This window comes from Aulonocara sp. 'chitande type north' Nkhata Bay, linkage group LG22, assembly GCF_057382095.1.
Source record: "Aulonocara sp. 'chitande type north' Nkhata Bay isolate Kocher_YH1m ecotype deep benthic linkage group LG22, A_spYH_male_GT1.1, whole genome shotgun sequence".
NCBI lineage: Eukaryota > Metazoa > Chordata > Actinopteri > Cichliformes > Cichlidae > Aulonocara > Aulonocara sp. 'chitande type north' Nkhata Bay.
Window position 1 is genome coordinate 33232907 of NC_141364.1, and position 16149 is coordinate 33249055.

General features: G+C 44.8%; 1 protein-coding gene across 1 annotated transcript; it reads right to left on the reverse strand.

Moving 5' to 3' along the window:
• Window positions 1-244: 244 nt before the first annotated feature.
• mgat1b (alpha-1,3-mannosyl-glycoprotein 2-beta-N-acetylglucosaminyltransferase b) lies at window positions 245-15918 on the reverse strand. Its single transcript, XM_086281323.1, has 3 exons — window positions 14814-15918; window positions 7709-8926; window positions 245-3119 (listed from the first exon to the last, which is right to left on the reverse strand). The coding sequence occupies exons 2-3, from the start codon at window positions 8573-8575 to the stop codon at window positions 2421-2423; spliced, it is 1566 nt and encodes a 521-aa protein (XP_086137449.1). The 5' UTR covers window positions 8576-8926; window positions 14814-15918; the 3' UTR covers window positions 245-2420.
• Window positions 15919-16149: the final 231 nt, after the last annotated feature.

A 16149-nucleotide genomic window follows, 5' to 3' on the forward strand; every position in this document is an offset into this window, starting at 1 on the left:
TCAACTGAATAACTGAGGAAGCTGAACGAAGACGTCTCATCACAGCTCGTTTGGCACAACACACAATAATGTCTGTATTTTTTTCATTCTTTAGACGTGGTCTGGTCACATAGGGTGTAGTGCCCTGTGTGCTTTTTAGTGTGATCTTCAGTCAGTGCAGCTATTACGCTCCAACTAAGGAGTGATCACTGTGGACACCCATGGATATGAGAACTGAAAATTTCCTTCAATATATGGACAAATATCAAAATAGTGGATTTTATTTGTAATGTAATAAAGTTATAAACATCAGGCAGTGGTTTTACACATCACCATACAGAAGTGGGTATCAGTCAATCATGTAGATAATCTCCCAAAGCTAATTACAGTACAGTGATAATCATCTGTAGCTACCTCACAGACCTCCTGTTGCAGAAACTATCAAACACTGGTTGCTGTTTCTACAAACTGCAGTTTGAAGCTGTTTCAGGGCGATCATGATGTCAGTGAAATTTGAAGTTAATTTGCAGCTTTACGTCCTTCATAAACCTACAGCTTGACACACCTGAAGGGAGCGTGTCGGAAAAATACTGTAACCCTCTGAAATGTAGTGTTTTTCAGTAAAGCATGGCTGTGATTCACACTGGAGTGACAGGTTTTCAAAGTTTTTCTTTTTAAGATTAGACGTCTGCTCGAGCAGGACTAGAGCTCTATTTTTAAGCAGCTTTCTGAACCAGGAAAGCCACTAACCATCCCCACAGACTAACCTACGTGATGGTTTGTGGGCAGGTATCACTTTCTTCTCAAACTACACTTTAACATTATTCACACAAGTTCATCAGAGTTCGACAGGATGACGGGCTCTGTGGAGTCTCGTTGCCTATGTTGGTTTGATAGTGAAGACTTCGTGCACTCAGGCACCTGCTGTTTGTCCCGTGTAAATGCTTCTAACAATGTCACCTCCTCACTAAAACAGCGGTTTCTCACCAGAGCTTCATTCTTTGTGGAAACAATATTTAGTAGATTCAGGTGTACACTCTTGTTTTATATCTGAAACCTATTATTACTGTTACTAGACGTCAGACCTTATTCAGACTACATCTGGTTATTTGGCATCCACACCTCTGTATTTGTAGCACTCATGAGTAAAAAATGTTGTGCCTCGTGACTGAGAGACAGTAAAGCAAGTACTGCACTGTTGTCAGTTAGTCCTCAATCCAACCTACCGTTTTGATCTCCCTAAACTTTGAAAATGGCCTGTTTACTACCACAGACTGTATATAAAAGATGCACGTGTTGCCTGCATTCTTTCCAAAGGCCAGCAGGGGGCAGCTGCACAAAAACTTGAAAAACCTCTTTCTTGATTTAAGGACTCAGTAAAAACCTTCCTGATGATTCTGAGGAGGATAAATCACAGCATGCTTTACTTGTTGGGTTACCTTTTGATTTTCACATGAGCCTGCATTGGTCCTCAGTTTCTCAGCAAGATCTCCAGCCCAGAAATCAAGGGGAAAGAAGTAAAAACAATTGAAGCTGTGTTTATTTACTTCAATCGGTTCATGGTCACAAATCATTTTTCCCTGCTTTTGTCTCTGTAGTCACATCTGTGAGCTGTAGGAAGGCGGAGGGAAACACTGCACAGTCAGATTGACCCCTCACTTTGTTCAGCTGATGTTTAAAATGGTCAGCTCGAGGCTTCAGTGTGTCCATCTTTTATATACAATCTAATGCGTGATGCCTTCTACAAGCGTTACAGAAGCCAAGAGGTGGATAAGGTGTTACATAGGACACTTCTTTCTCCCAGGTGTGAACGGTGATTAGTGTGCTTTCAGTGCAGAGTCTGACTGATTCTAGGATTTCACAGTATCTGCTTACTTTTTGTCTAGTATGTGCAAATTGATGATGTTCATAGCAAAATGCTCGGGGAGTCATTACAAATGTGTTATCATAGTTTATCTAGCAGAGTGCTTACTCTTTCTGCATCACAGACTAGCCAAAACTAAGACCCACCAAAAAACAAAACTGCATTGATCCAATACCTGTCAGGCTCCACTGCAGTGTACCATCACTCACACTGTTGATAATGACATGATTACCAGTAGCTGCTGCAAACATCTGAAAGTGATGTCAAGTCTATATTTGGCCAGTTTGTCACAAGAAGAGAGAATACACCAAACAAAATGAGCCCAGAAAGCAAGGCACGCCGACAGCAGCCGTTTAGTTTAAGGATGGAATGGCTTCAGCCAAAGTGGGACCGCTCTGAAGTCTGTGTGGCCCACACGTGCCGATCCTCAATGAGCGTCAGTTTTAGAAGCTCGGCCTTCCAGCTCCACGTTTAACTTTGAACTCCTGCGTCCACCGTATTCTTTGGTCTGAGAGGGTGTTCCTCTGATTAAGGCTCTGTCCCCTCTTCAACACCATTTGGACCGCGTCTGGGTCTCTCAGCTCCAGCTGGTGTCATACTGCGACCAGCCCTCTGGTGGAGCTAAGAACACCCTTCGACCACGGTACAGGAAGCTGACCACACCTCTATAACCTGTACGAGGAACTCCTGATTTTAAGTCATCCATTACTCCCAGATTTCGAGCAAAGACTTTAAAACTGTCCCTGGTGGAGTACTGCACCCTGTACGGCCCAGGTCCTCTTAAACTGCCCCCTTGTTGCAGATCCTCAATCTTTACCAGTGGGGCGCTATAAACCTCTTTAAACTTTTCCTCATACTTCTCTTTTAGCAAATAAGACAAATCCAGTTTGGTAAAAGGCACAAATTCAGTGTTTAGCTTAATATAACGAAGGTACTGGTCAAAGAATTGACCTAAGCTCACACCTTTCCGGCCAAAGGTGATAGTCCGAGAGATTTCTGGCCGAATGCAGGAGCGGCCGTTGCGCTGTTCCGGCTGACGCATCCAGTCGTCCCAGAAGGCCGATGGCCATTTGGGCTCCAGTTCATCCCACATCTCTTTCAGCAGCATCCAGCCCAGACCAGGGAAGAAGTCTGTCCTGTAGAGGAGATCAGCTTTGGACGAATCCACCAAGGCGTCTCTGCCATTATCGTTCCAGGCAGAAACGCACCACAGGGTTGGGTCAGAACGCAAGATTGGATACAGGGCTCGGAAATACTCGAAGAAGTCAGGTGCGACCTGAAAGAGAGGAGACAGATGAAGAGTAATTCTGCTGCTTCAAACACATAATCACTGCCTCAAGTGTAACGATCCAGGTATTATTTACCTATTTATTAGACATTGTTTTACTATCTGTTCTTCTCTGATGGTCACAGACAAGATGCCAATCCAAATGTCCTTTGTTCTTCTAGTCTGTTAGCCAACAACAACAACTACTACTGTTCAACCTGAAACCATTTAAATGTTTGCTCACCACAAAACGAACGGGCCTGAAAGGAGTATTCTAGTGTACGACAGCGCATGTTCTGGCTTTGTAGATTCATATTTGTGAAAGTACTGTAGCATAAACAAGCCAACAAATACAGCAGACAAAAGCTGAAGCAGGGAGCTGAGTCCCATCATTTTCATTCCCAGCGTTACCCTACAAATGCTGTTATTGGTTTGTAGTTTGCATGCAACATGTGACATTTACATTTTCCCTTCCTCCATGTTAATTGTTTTTTCGGAAGTCGAGCGTTCACTTTTTGCTTTGCCATCTGAGAAGATCTTGATGTTCTTGATGTTCACTTCAGGACTGATTTCTGTGACTTCTTAAATCAGTTGATTTTCATGGTTGCAGTCCTAGAACTTTTTGATTGTAATTCTTGCATAATTTCTCATGCTTGAATGTCCTACATGAGGTCCTTAATAATTCTACAAAAAACAAAAAAAAAAAACAAAAAAAACAAAACCTAAACTGATGAGCGTTCAGTTTATTCAAGATGAAGCATTCTGATTAGTGTTTAGTAGAACGAGGCTACCTGCAGCCGAATATCAAAGGTTTGATTGCTCCGTGACAGAAGACTTGATCCTGGCATGATGTACCTTACCTATACTGGTCACTTTCGTGATATTCATGCAGTAGAGGTGTGCCTGTCTGTTGGGTTGGTATGTGCATAATGCACACCATGGAGACATTAAGGACACATATGTACAAATGCGTTTCATAGACTTCAGTTCAGCATTCAGCACAATCATTCCTCAGCACCTAATTAGAAAACTGAAGCAAGAACGACGAGTCAGCATACAGAGAGGAGGTGCAACAGCTAACAGACTGGTGTAGAGTCAACAATCTGTCTCTGAATGTGGACAAAACAAAAGACAGGATTGTTGACTTCATGAGAGCACGGAGAGATCACTGCCCACTTAACATCATTGGATCCTCTGTGGAGGTCGTCAAGAGCACCAAATTCCTTGGTGTCCACCTGCCGGAGAACCTCTCCTGGTCCCTCAACATGAAAAGCCCATCTCCTTCCATCCATTCTCACCACCTTCTACAGAGAGACTAGCGAGAGCATCCTGAGCAGCTGCATCACTGCCTGGTATGGTAAGTGCACCGTATCAGATTGCAATACCGTACAATGTGATAGTGAGAACAGCCGAGAAGATCACTGGAGCCTCTCTTCCCTCCATCACGGACACGTATAACACCCACTGCATCCGCAGAGCCACCAGCATTGTGGAGGACCCCTCACACCCCTCACAAACACTCTTCACCTGCTGCCTTCTGGAAAGAGGTACCAGAGCATCCTGCCCCTCACTGCCAAACTGTGGAACAGTTTCTTCCCCCAGGCCGTCAGACTCTCGAACACTCAGTGACTGGACTGACTGACTGACTGACTGACACACACACACACACACACACACCTTTTGCACAATGCTCAGTCTTTTTGCACAACCCACTGTGGTTGTTGCACTTTCCTGTTGGACTGTTGCGTGTCTGCATCGTTCTGTCCTGTCTGGTGTTGCACTGGTTTTGTAATTTTTGCACACTTGCACTTTCTGTAGTCCTGTGCTGATTGTCTGTTATATATAGCACCTTCATCTTAGAGGAACGCTGTCTCGCCTCACTCTGTGCTGTACCACTGTACATGGTTGAAAGGACAATAAAGCCACTTGACTTGACCTAGGGTAGGGATCAAACACACTAGCTGTTATTAATTACCAACTATTAATTTAGAGGACTGGGTAATGAATTTTCCCAAGGGGCTACATGAGAGGAAAACAAACTGTTGTGGAGGGCTGCACCAGTAAGTTAAACTCAGCATTAATAGTTCAATAATAATTCTCTCTCTTCTGGTGTTATTGGCAGATATTGCAGTTAGACAATGAAAATAAAAAATAAAAATAGTAAAAACACCAACAATTTAATTAATCAATGAATAAACATTCCCTTTTTGTCCCATTTCAGCCCCAACCTATCGGAGCATGCAGCTGCGTCCGTGATCTTCCAGTCCCAGTTCCACCTTAATCTCCAACTCTTTCCCTATCCCATGTACAAAGATCAGTAACTGGGCTGCCTCAGACATCACATGCTTGTTATGTAAATAGTTTCCCCCACAAAACAACTAAAGCAGATTTTAATGGGGGGAGTCGTAGAGGAACAAGGGTCTCTGCTTTGAGACCAGCCTGGGACCACAGCATCATTCCTGATCATTCATATTCACCTCTGAGGTCTATTATTAAACAGAAAAGTCCACAAAACACTAAAATCTGAACGATAGCTTCCGCACATACAGTGTGTAGTAATCCAGTGGTGTGTTACACCAAGTGTAAAAGATCCATTCACTTAAACTCTTTATTCTTAAAGACAAAGCATTCAGCAAAGAACAGACTCATTCCACGACCTGCCTGAAACATGAAAAGAGCAAACTGGTAGATACCAGCTACATAAGTAAAGCCAGATTTTTCCCCAGGGCTCAGTTTCTCCAGAGCTGCTGGTTGAAATTACTTTATACTGCTGTAACTGCAGAGCCTCTTTTTACCACAACTTTTCTGTGTCACACGAAGCTTTTTACTTCAGAACGGATTTGTACTTTAAAGCGGTCAGTTCTTAAGAAAGAAGTTCTTAGCAGGCCTTACGATTGGATAAATACAACCTGAAATGGACAACAACACATACCACGACATACTACATAGTGTCATGATTTATTTAACTAAAACTGAACCAAAATGCAAAAACAATGTGTGAAAAACTGAGAACACTCCACGGATCAACAGCATGCGCAGAGCTGGTAATAATTCTGTAGAACAGTCTGAAATTTCTATGGTAGTTTCACTTTTACCGGAGAGAGGCAGAATATCAACCAAAAATGACATAAAAGCCATCAAATAAGTTGCAGGCCATTGAGTGAAATAAGCATTTGATCCCCAAGCAAACATGACTTAACGCTTGAGGGAGAATCCCTTGTTGGCACCACAGCGGTAAGACGTTCCTTTTAGTTGGTCACCAGGTCTACACACATCTCAGGAGAGATTTTAGATCACTCTTCTATACAGAAACTCTCTGAATCATTTAAGTGCAGTCATACTTAGACCACTGTGTGCTTATGGAGAACAAATTCAATTAGGCACAAGTGGCACCAGTAAAAATGTAAAGGAACAACATTAGAAATAGGATATACCAAGTTGTTTCCCACCTGAGGTTCTGAGTAGTCATGTAAATATAACCCTCGATTCCAAAAAGGTCGAGACACTATGTAAAATGTACACAGTAGATGCTCTATAAGCTGCTCAGAAGTGCACAAGGATGAAATGCTTTTATCTGTCACATTTAAATCAAATATGGGTTTTGGGGTGCGACCACGGTTATAACTAGCATATGCCACAGATCATTCACTGTGGTGACCCCTAATAAAGGGACTAGCCAAAAGAGGATGACAAGTCTACTGAAGTCTTTGCTGCTAAAATGATACAATGACAGCAAAATAACACTCATCATCTTCAAAAGTTGATTCTGTTCATCTGGACATAGCGTTTTATGGGAGAAACGTTTGGTCATCATCAGGTGACGTCTTCAGTCTCAGCTGACTGCAGGTTTCAATCTTATAAACAGCACATCTGCATAATGACTGAAACCAGCCCACTGAAGGAACAATGGGCTGGGAGGTCAGTTCCTTAATCTTAATTATGCAAACTCTCATTGATCAACAACCACTGACCAAAACCCACTGATCAATGTCCATGAGCACCATTAACATGGAGTTGGGGAATGGCTGCAATCACAGCATTGTAAGATGGTAACAGATGTACCCTTAGGCCCCTCCTCCATTCAGAGATGGTCTTTCCCTTTTCACGTAAATGGCCTCCTTGACTCCGCCCTCAAACCAGCGCTCCTCCCTGTCCAGGATGTTACATCCTCATCATTGAAAGAGTCCACTGGCCTGTAGGTGTGCATAGACTGCAGAGTCCTGGCCTGACGAGGTGGCTCTCCTGTGTTGTACCATCCGCTTGCCAGGACTCTGCAGTCTATTTACACCTACAGGTCAGTGGCTGTTGATCAATGAGAGTTTGCATAATTAAGATTAAGGAACTGACCTCCCAGCCCATTGTTCCTTCAGTGGGCTGGTTTCAGTCATTATGCAGATGTGCTGTTTATAAGATTGAAACCTGCAGTCAGCTGAGACTGAAGACGTCACCTGATGATGACGAAACGTTTCTCCCCCAAACGCTACGTCCAGATGAACAGAATCAACTTTTGGAGATTTACTTACCTGGATGACTGAGCATGCATCAAAACACCCATCATCAATACCATGACAATAATGTGGATGTCTGAGAGCACTCACCTCCAAGTCATCCTCCACAATGACCACAGTAGACTGCGAGAATGTGTGAAATACTTGGTTGAGTGCCCAGCGGTAATGTCGGGCGATTTTGTAGTACCCCTGGAACTTCCTGTGTTCTGGCCGGACTCTGATGTCCGACAGGTCTGGTTGGCTTATGTGCGTTACTTTTTCTCCGTATGAGCCAATCACACGAGCCGTCTCAGCATGGCCGCAGTCTTGGCTGACGATGATTGGATACAGTTCTTGAGAAGGGCGGTACTGTATCAGTTTGTCAAGACTCCGCTTTACTGTCACTCTGTCACAGGCAATAACCAGAATGGGAATGATGACTTGTGGACCAGAAACAGAAGCTGTTACTTTATTGTCCTCAGCAACCTCTTCCTTTACATCAGTGGCCTGATGCCGTTCTATATTGGAGCCTGCAGCTACTGTAGCAACAGACCTCTGTGTGTGTTTTATTTCACCTTGGTCCCCAACATACACATCATTTATGAGAGGAACTGGATTATTCTGCTGCTGGTCAACAATCTGATTTACTTCTTTGATATTATCAGTTTGCTTTTTCCCAATCTCCTTCTGCCGAGCCCACACCGCCCTGTGACTTTCAATTTGCTTTAATAGCTTTTTCTGGGTGTCAAGTTGAATTTCAACCTCCTCGGCCAGTCGGATGACCTCCCCAGCAAGGTTAACTTGACCTCCTTTACCTCTGACCATGCCCCACTCCTCCTTTCCTCCTGGTTCAGCTCCACCGCCTTCTCCTAGGTGGCCCATGGGAGGGCGACCCCAAAGGTAAAGTAGAAGCAAAGCATTCCAGGCGACAAACAGGAAAGCACCGCATAGTATAAAAGAGCTTTTCTTGCGAACCATGGCCCAATAACACTAGAAAAGGGGTGGGGTTGATAAGGAACAAGCGATACCAGTATGAATCCTACAGACCAAGGTGACTATTTTGGATGTGCAGGGAGTTAATATCCCACCATTCTGTACTTATTTCATTCTGTCCTTCAGTCAGGAGGGTGTCTGCTATAGGAATGTCTAATTTAAAAGGAATTTATATGATGTTACTGTGGAATACATGCAGTCTATGAAATCCCATAAGGTCAGGTCAGCAAGCTTGCAGCTAGCAAAATGGACTGCAGGTGAAAGTGGACAAAAGGAGAAGACAGGTCACTTTGGGTGGAGGGAGTGCAACTCCTTGAATGTTATCCTTCCACCATCCTGAAAAAAAGAGAAGGGAAACATTCAGCTTGGTGACTGTAGGTCATTTGAGAATTTCATAAGTGTACTGTATATGTGTCTCTGTAAAACAAAAGCAGCTATACTGTCAGTTAAACCCACAACAAGATCAAGACCATTCCTCGCCCAGCGGAAGAGTCAACTAGGGCATGCAGAGGGTTGGTGTCACTGCTGAGGATACAGGAAGATGGTGGGAAATAGGGTTGGGTCATATCATATCGTTCACGGTAATACCGGTATAACGTTAGGCAATGATAAGAAAATGAAATATCACAATAGAATATGGGTAAAACGGGCATGCGCAGTGCCTTTGCTTTCATACGCACATGGCGGAAAAAGCATGGCGGCGACGGAGAATGAGAAGAGCGAAAGTGGATCTTTGAATGAAACAGATGAACCAGAATTGGTTTGTAAAAATGCTGCAACTTCCAGGGTTGAGGAACTGACCCCGCTTTTGTCCGTCAGATACACACCAAAGCACAATTTTTGTAATGCACATAAAAACAGCTGCTTGTTTAAGTGAAAATACATTGATGGGGTTTCTTTGCACTAATAAAGTAGTGGAGTTGTAAAGTATTTTGTCTAGTGTCAATTATATCGTCAATTATATTGTTATGGTAAATTTTCAAATATATCGTGATAAATATTTTTGGCCATATTGCCCTGCCCTAGTGGGGAAAAAAACCCTTCAAAACAAGCTCTTCTTTTAGATTCTTGCAATATGAGCAAAGGACACAATCATGTAGTTTTAAGGTGACTTAAATCAGAAAACCTTAGACTACTCAGTTTGCAGAGGTGTGAGGGATCTTCCAGGAATGGTGATGCTATTTTCCGTAGACTTCACTAGTCAGTAGGCAGTGATTTCATGCCTGTTGATCTCTAACCTGGAACACAGCTTGCTCCAGGGAAGATGAGGATTGCAGCACGTTATCATGGTGATATACCCCGGTAAGAACTGATAGTAAAGGCCTCTGGCAGGACAGAGTGGTCACACCGAGGTTCTGGCTGATGTTTTAGTCAACATGTGAAACTGACCTGTACACAACTTCAACTGGACACCAACAGTATTCATAAATTAAAGACATCTAAAACTAAATGTCCAGTCCAATAAACCTGAATGTTGACAAGCTTTCTCTGTTATTTCAAAGTAACAGAGGAATAAATTTAGTAAGTGAGCGAGCGGATGAAGGTCACTTCTTAGCATTAGAAACACCTAAACCAATTAGCACTGACAAACATAAGCCTGTGCTCTGACAGGATGAAGCCAGTTCTCTAAGGTAGCAGAGAGGTGGGTAGATAAAGGTGCTACCCATTACTGTCACATTCTCAGTTTACCCCACATTTGTTCCAGCCAAACAAGTTAAAGTGTAGTGTCATGCCTGCAGAGTGAGAAATGGTTATGGTTAGTGGCCATGTGCACTCTGTCAACAGATCCAAACTTACCACAGTACAACACAACAGACTCTTCTATTCACTTTATATTATACTGGATGATTGGATGAGCAATACTGATTTTCAAGATGAAAAAAACACTATAGTTACTGAAGACCGGTTTCTTAAACTGTCATTTATTGTTTGATTCTTTATGATTGAACGGTTGGGTGTTCCCGTAGAGGTTGGGTGTATTGTGTGTGTCAAGCAGCAACCAAGGGCAGGGACCCTGGAGGATCGATTCCTGGCTACCGAGGCTGGAAATGGGGACGTCACCCGTCTGATGGGGAAGGAGCCTGAGCTAGTGCATGACATTGAGAGGTACTGGCTAGACACAGTCGAGTTTACTTCAATGCACAGCTTAGGCTCTGGAACCAGTCTCCAGAAGCAGGGCTGAACTCGGCCCCAGCATGGACTTGCCCTTGGTGAGAAGCAGCAAGCTGGGGTGGGTATCCTGGCATCCCCTCGGCTTGATGCCTTTACATTGGGGGTTTTTCCCAGAGAACGAAAAGGTTTGTTCCCTGCGCCTCTGGATCAGGGAACGGGTCTTGACTGTCGTCTGCACTTATGCGCCAAACAACAGTTCAGAGTACTCGGGCTTCTTGGAGTCCTGTCTTTGGGATCAGGTGGCAGGGGGAGTATGCTGGACAGACCTGGTGCCCCAAAATGTATAGTGAGGGTACACTGGGAACACCTAACAGAGGTCCCAGTGTACAACTCTCACTTCTAGCAGAGCTTCAACAATATTCCGAGTGAGACTGGGGACATTGAGTCCAAATGGACTGAGACTGCTGCACTGAACTGTGGCTGCAAGGTGGTTGGTGCTTGTCGTGGTAGTAACCCCCGAACCAGCTGCTGGACACTGGAGGTGAAAGGAGGCATCAGGCTGAAAAAGGACTCCTATTGAGCTTGATTAGCCTTTGGGACATTGGAGGCAGCCGATGGGTACTGACTGTCACGGACCTGGGTCTGAAGGACCCACAGTCTGTGAATAAGCATGGACATGTGTATTTTTGGTGCTTCTGTCCTCTGTTTCCTTATGTTTGTGTGTAGGTGGGTGTGGCAAAGCACCTGTTCTTCAGCCCTGTTGGGCGTGGCAGTCAGGAGCCTGGCCACACCTGAGGAGAAGCGCACACACCTGAAGTCGATCAAGCCTCGTCGGGGAGCTATTTAACAGTTTGGCTGAGCGCTCCTCGACGCTGGATTGTTGCATAAGACTCCACGTCAGTGTCTTGACTAAGGTTTAAATCAGTGTGTGCATACCTGCAAGAGCATGTTTCTTGACGGCTGCCTCTGGTATTCTTTCCCCCAGGAGGAGCGTGGAAACAGGAGGGTAGTGAGCACGGAGATTGCGAAAACACGGGAGCGGAGAGCACCAAGACACGGATTTTGGGAGAAGACACTGCACGGGAGTCAAGGGAGCACACGGGAATTTATTGTTATTTCTCCTACACTGTCAATAAACGCACCATTGCGGTGAAGAGTCCTGCGTTTTGGTTCCTATCTTCCCCACACCTCTATGGTCTGCCCCGCAGACCGTGACACTGGCAGACCAAGCCACACAATGGCTGAAACAAAAATTCAGGTGGGAGTTTGGTGAAGCCATGGAAAAACAACTTTGGAAAGCGGTGCTCTACCGACAATGTTGTACAGCGCGGGTGAAGTGCTGCTGACTTCAACTGATGATATTGTCGGGGGTTGGAATACTCGGAGGACGTCTTCCGTAGGATTAAGACGTCTCAGTGGGATAGGGTTAGGGAAGCAGAGTCTGGGGATGACCTAAGCATTACTCGGGGTAAGGTCACTGAGGCAGTTAAACAACACCATGGTGGCATGGCCCATGGGGTGGATAAGGTTCACCCTGAGGTCCTCATGGCTCTGGATGTTGTAAGGTTTCGGTTGACATGTCTTTGCAATGTTGCGTTGAGATCTGGGGTGGTACCTCTGAATTGGCAGACCGGGGTAGTGGTTCCCATCTTCAAGAAGGGGGACCTGAGGGTGTGCTCCAACTATGATGGGGATCACGCTCATTAGCCTCCCCGGGAAAGTCTATGACAGGATGCTTCATCAGGAACTCAATGGGGATGTTGCGAACAACACTAGAAGCCAACTTCAAGCCAATAGCACAAGTAACCATCAAATGCTTTGTCCTGTCAAATCCTAGGCCTGAACCCTCTCAGTGAGATAACTGACAAGACTGGCTACGGATACCGGCTACGGAATGGAGCAAGCCACCATCATCAGCCACCTCGTCTATATGGTTGACATCAAGATGTATGCCAGGAGTGAATGATCACTGATCCACACCACCAGGATCTACCAGCAATGACATCGGAATGTCATTCAGACTGGAGAAGATGGTAACAAAGAGAGGGAAGGTAGTCAGAAGTAAGGGGACAGCCCTACCAGAAGGCAACATTGCAGACGTTGAGGACAGCTACAAGTACCTGTGAATCCCACAGGCAGAGAGTAAGGCAAGTCCTGAGGAGTCAGCTGAATGGGAAGGACAAAATCTGGGCTATCAACACCTACGCCCTGCCCATGATCAGGTACCCCTGCTGGGATAATATCCTGGCCAAAGGAGGAGATAGAAGCTACTAACATCAAGACAAGAAAGCTCCTCCTCCATACAGGGTTTCACCCCAAGTCCAGAACCCTGAGACTGTGTGCTAGGCGGAAGGAAGGAGGCTGGGAACTAGTGAGTGTCAGAAGCATGGAAACCCCTGGAGGTCCCGAGGTCAAAATGGGAGACGCCCCCTAGGGTGGTCGAGAATGACTGAGCTAAGATCCTGTGGGACTTCCAGATACAGACGGAAAAATTGGTGGTGGCTAACCAACCAGAAATAGTAGCGATGAACAAGCAGAGTAAGACGGCTATAGTGATAGATGTCAGCTACGTGGCATATAAAAACATGACAGAATGCAGTGACAGCCCTCTATAGAGCTTAAAATACTCTCACAATATTTGGGGATTATACTTTACAGTACTGTAGGTTTTTGCACTACAACGTAAAGCACCTTGAGGCGCTTGGTCTTATATGTATGGCAACTTTAAGTGGAAAAAGATGAATGTTAGATTATATTGTAGTGACAATAAAATGAGAGGTGTAATATCAAACTGTGCAAAGAATACTTGATGTAAAACGTGTTCTGGAAATATATAAACTATTCATGCAAATCTCTCATGAAATTGGAAAATGAGTATATTAATTGACTAATGTAAACTTCTCTCATGTTTCACTTATCTTATTTCCTTCAGTAACATTTATATTTATTTCATTTCAATTTAGTTTTGCTTTAACTGTATAAAGCAATACAACAATTTTCAAACATGCACAGCAACCCTAACTTTTTATGACCGAGGTAAGCGTGAGAACACAACAGCTGGAGACAGCTGGATCAAGATTAAAAGTTGATTTTGGCTGCCAGCTAGTTAGTACTAATTCTCTTTCAAACTGCATTTTAATCTCTTAAATTTTAACATTGTACAGCAATATATATTAGTTGTGATTATCTGTAACAGTGATTAAGCCATTGTTAAATACATTTGTGTTTATAGCTTTTTAAAAATTGTCCATCTGCCTGGGACTAGAGCTGAAAACCAGCCTGTAATGGAGTAGACTGGTTCTAATATAGTGCTTTTCTACTACACTCGAGCAGCCAAAGTACTTTATACAACGGTTCTTATTCACCTATTCACACAAGCACTTTCTAATTTATATTTTTACAAACATTCATACTTCATCAGAGAGCAACTTGGGGTTCAGTATCTTGCCCGGGACATTTGACATGCAGACTGAACCCTAGAGTCGCCCGGGACTGAACCACCAGTCTTCTTGGATGAGTGACGAAACGTTTCTCCTAAGTCCAGATGAACAGAATGCATTTTTGGGGATTTGAACATGCATCAAGACATGTCTCTGCCTCATTCTTGCAATACTGTCAAGAACCTGTGTATGAAAACAGTTTGCTAAGGAAAACTCGATCAAAGACGCCCACCTATATGCAAAACAAACCAATTTAGAGTTCAATGCTGTGTGGACTTGAGAATGGGGTTAAAGGTAAGGCTTGTCTCTCTAACTCTTCACCATTGCAATCTGAAGCTTTCAATCATGTACTAGGTACTTTTAACAGCACTGTGACATTAGATAGCTATGAGTATTTTTGATTCCTATAATAATGATCTCTGTAAGTTTACCTATGCTAAATATCCATGAGACTACTTCTCAGATGACTCTCTCTCTCTCTGTTTAATATATCAAGCAGCTTGATTATTTGCAAAAGACAGCTTATTAAAGAAAGGGTCAAGAGTCCCGGACAGTGTCAGACATCATCAGCTCAACTGAAATTAAAAAATGCCTCAAATTTGAGAGAACAGACAGACACAAACTGGTCAGAGAGACTAAGCCCAGCAAGTTAAACTCACTGCCAACTGTACCTGAAGTCGTGGTCCTGTTCAGCCATGCAGGGCTTCAAGCCGACAAGAGGAGCCGAGCAGAAGAAGAAACTGTTGCTCCTGTCACAAAGTGTACCAGCTGAAAGTCTCGGTGAATCCCCTCCTCCCTCCGCCAGCCGACGTGGAGCTGACTGGTAGGATGACAGAGAGCAGCCTGCGGCACGAACCTACTGAAGTAACGGACACGGACCGGGCTTACCGGTGTTCAGCTCACATGATTCCTGTGAACTGGGGGCTGGCAGGGAAGGACTGGGAGGGCGGCCGACGCCTCTTAGTTTGCCAACACTACAAACTTGTTGTTCTGCTTTCAGCTGACTCGTCCACTCTGCACACAGCAGCCGTCTGTGTCGCTGAACTGTTCGCTTCATATGCCCAGTGTCGCTGAAGCTGAGTTCAAGCACAGGACACGGTGCGTGTTAAATGCGGCAGGGCCGTGCCCAGTGTCTGTCCCCTCTACAGCGGTCTCTGAGCATCACACACATACCGATCATCCTCACGGCCAGCTAACCAGTTCACTTGCGCTGACGTGCTGTTAGCAAGCCGGCTAACGCCAAATAGCCACAATGACAGCTTTTTAGCTGAACAGCCGCCCCAGTCAACGACAGGATGCAGCGGCAGGATCCAGGGTCACTCACCTCTCTCATGCCGTGCTGGCCCGCTAAACGAGGCTTGCATTTCCAAATGAACTGAGGCTCATCGAGCTGCAGCACTAACCGGCTAGCTGGCGAGCTAGCTGACGTTAGCTAGTCGAGACCCTCTTATTTCTTATGGTGTGACATTAAGCAGCACATTTCTGAGTGGGTTCACAGAGGCCCCAGTATCACTTTCTGCACCTTATCCGCCTCCTGTTCAGTCATCTTCCCGGCCTCGTTCCCGTATCCAGCGCCAGCAGCTGTCTATGTTAGCCGGCTACAGTGTCTGCTCCGCAGCAGGGGGCAGACTGCTAGCGGTCTGTGCTCCACGGAGAAACTTTGCAGAGGGAAGCGCTTCTCTGTGTCCCTGCAGCCAGGGGCTTCACTTACTCCACAGACCACTACCTCCCATGTGTGTTGATGGCATTTTTCTTTTGATTGCACAAAACTACACTTCCGGATTGTCGACTGGCTTAGAACCGAGTTGACCCGAACCGAGCCGAAGTCTAATCCCTGACAAACTCACATCTTTCCAGCTCACAAAATCACTTTTCTCTGATCATTCCAGTCTTCACTTGTTGCCGCAGGTTTTCTTAGACACGCCATAGAGGTCGGACCTACTGCTTTGTAGGCTTCAATGTGTTACTGGGAATGTGAAATTCAGTTGTTACATCTAACGTCTGCGT

Excerpts from the sequence above, each read along its gene's own strand:
- mgat1b (XM_086281323.1), bottom strand. The coding sequence starts at position 8,575 with ATGGTTCGCAAGAAAAGCTCTTTTATACTATGCGGTGCTTTCCTGTTT. Across the intron at positions 3,120-7,708 it reads TTGTGGAGGATGACTTGGAG|GTCGCACCTGACTTCTTCGA; the intron begins GTGAGTGCTCTC and ends CCTCTCTTTCAG.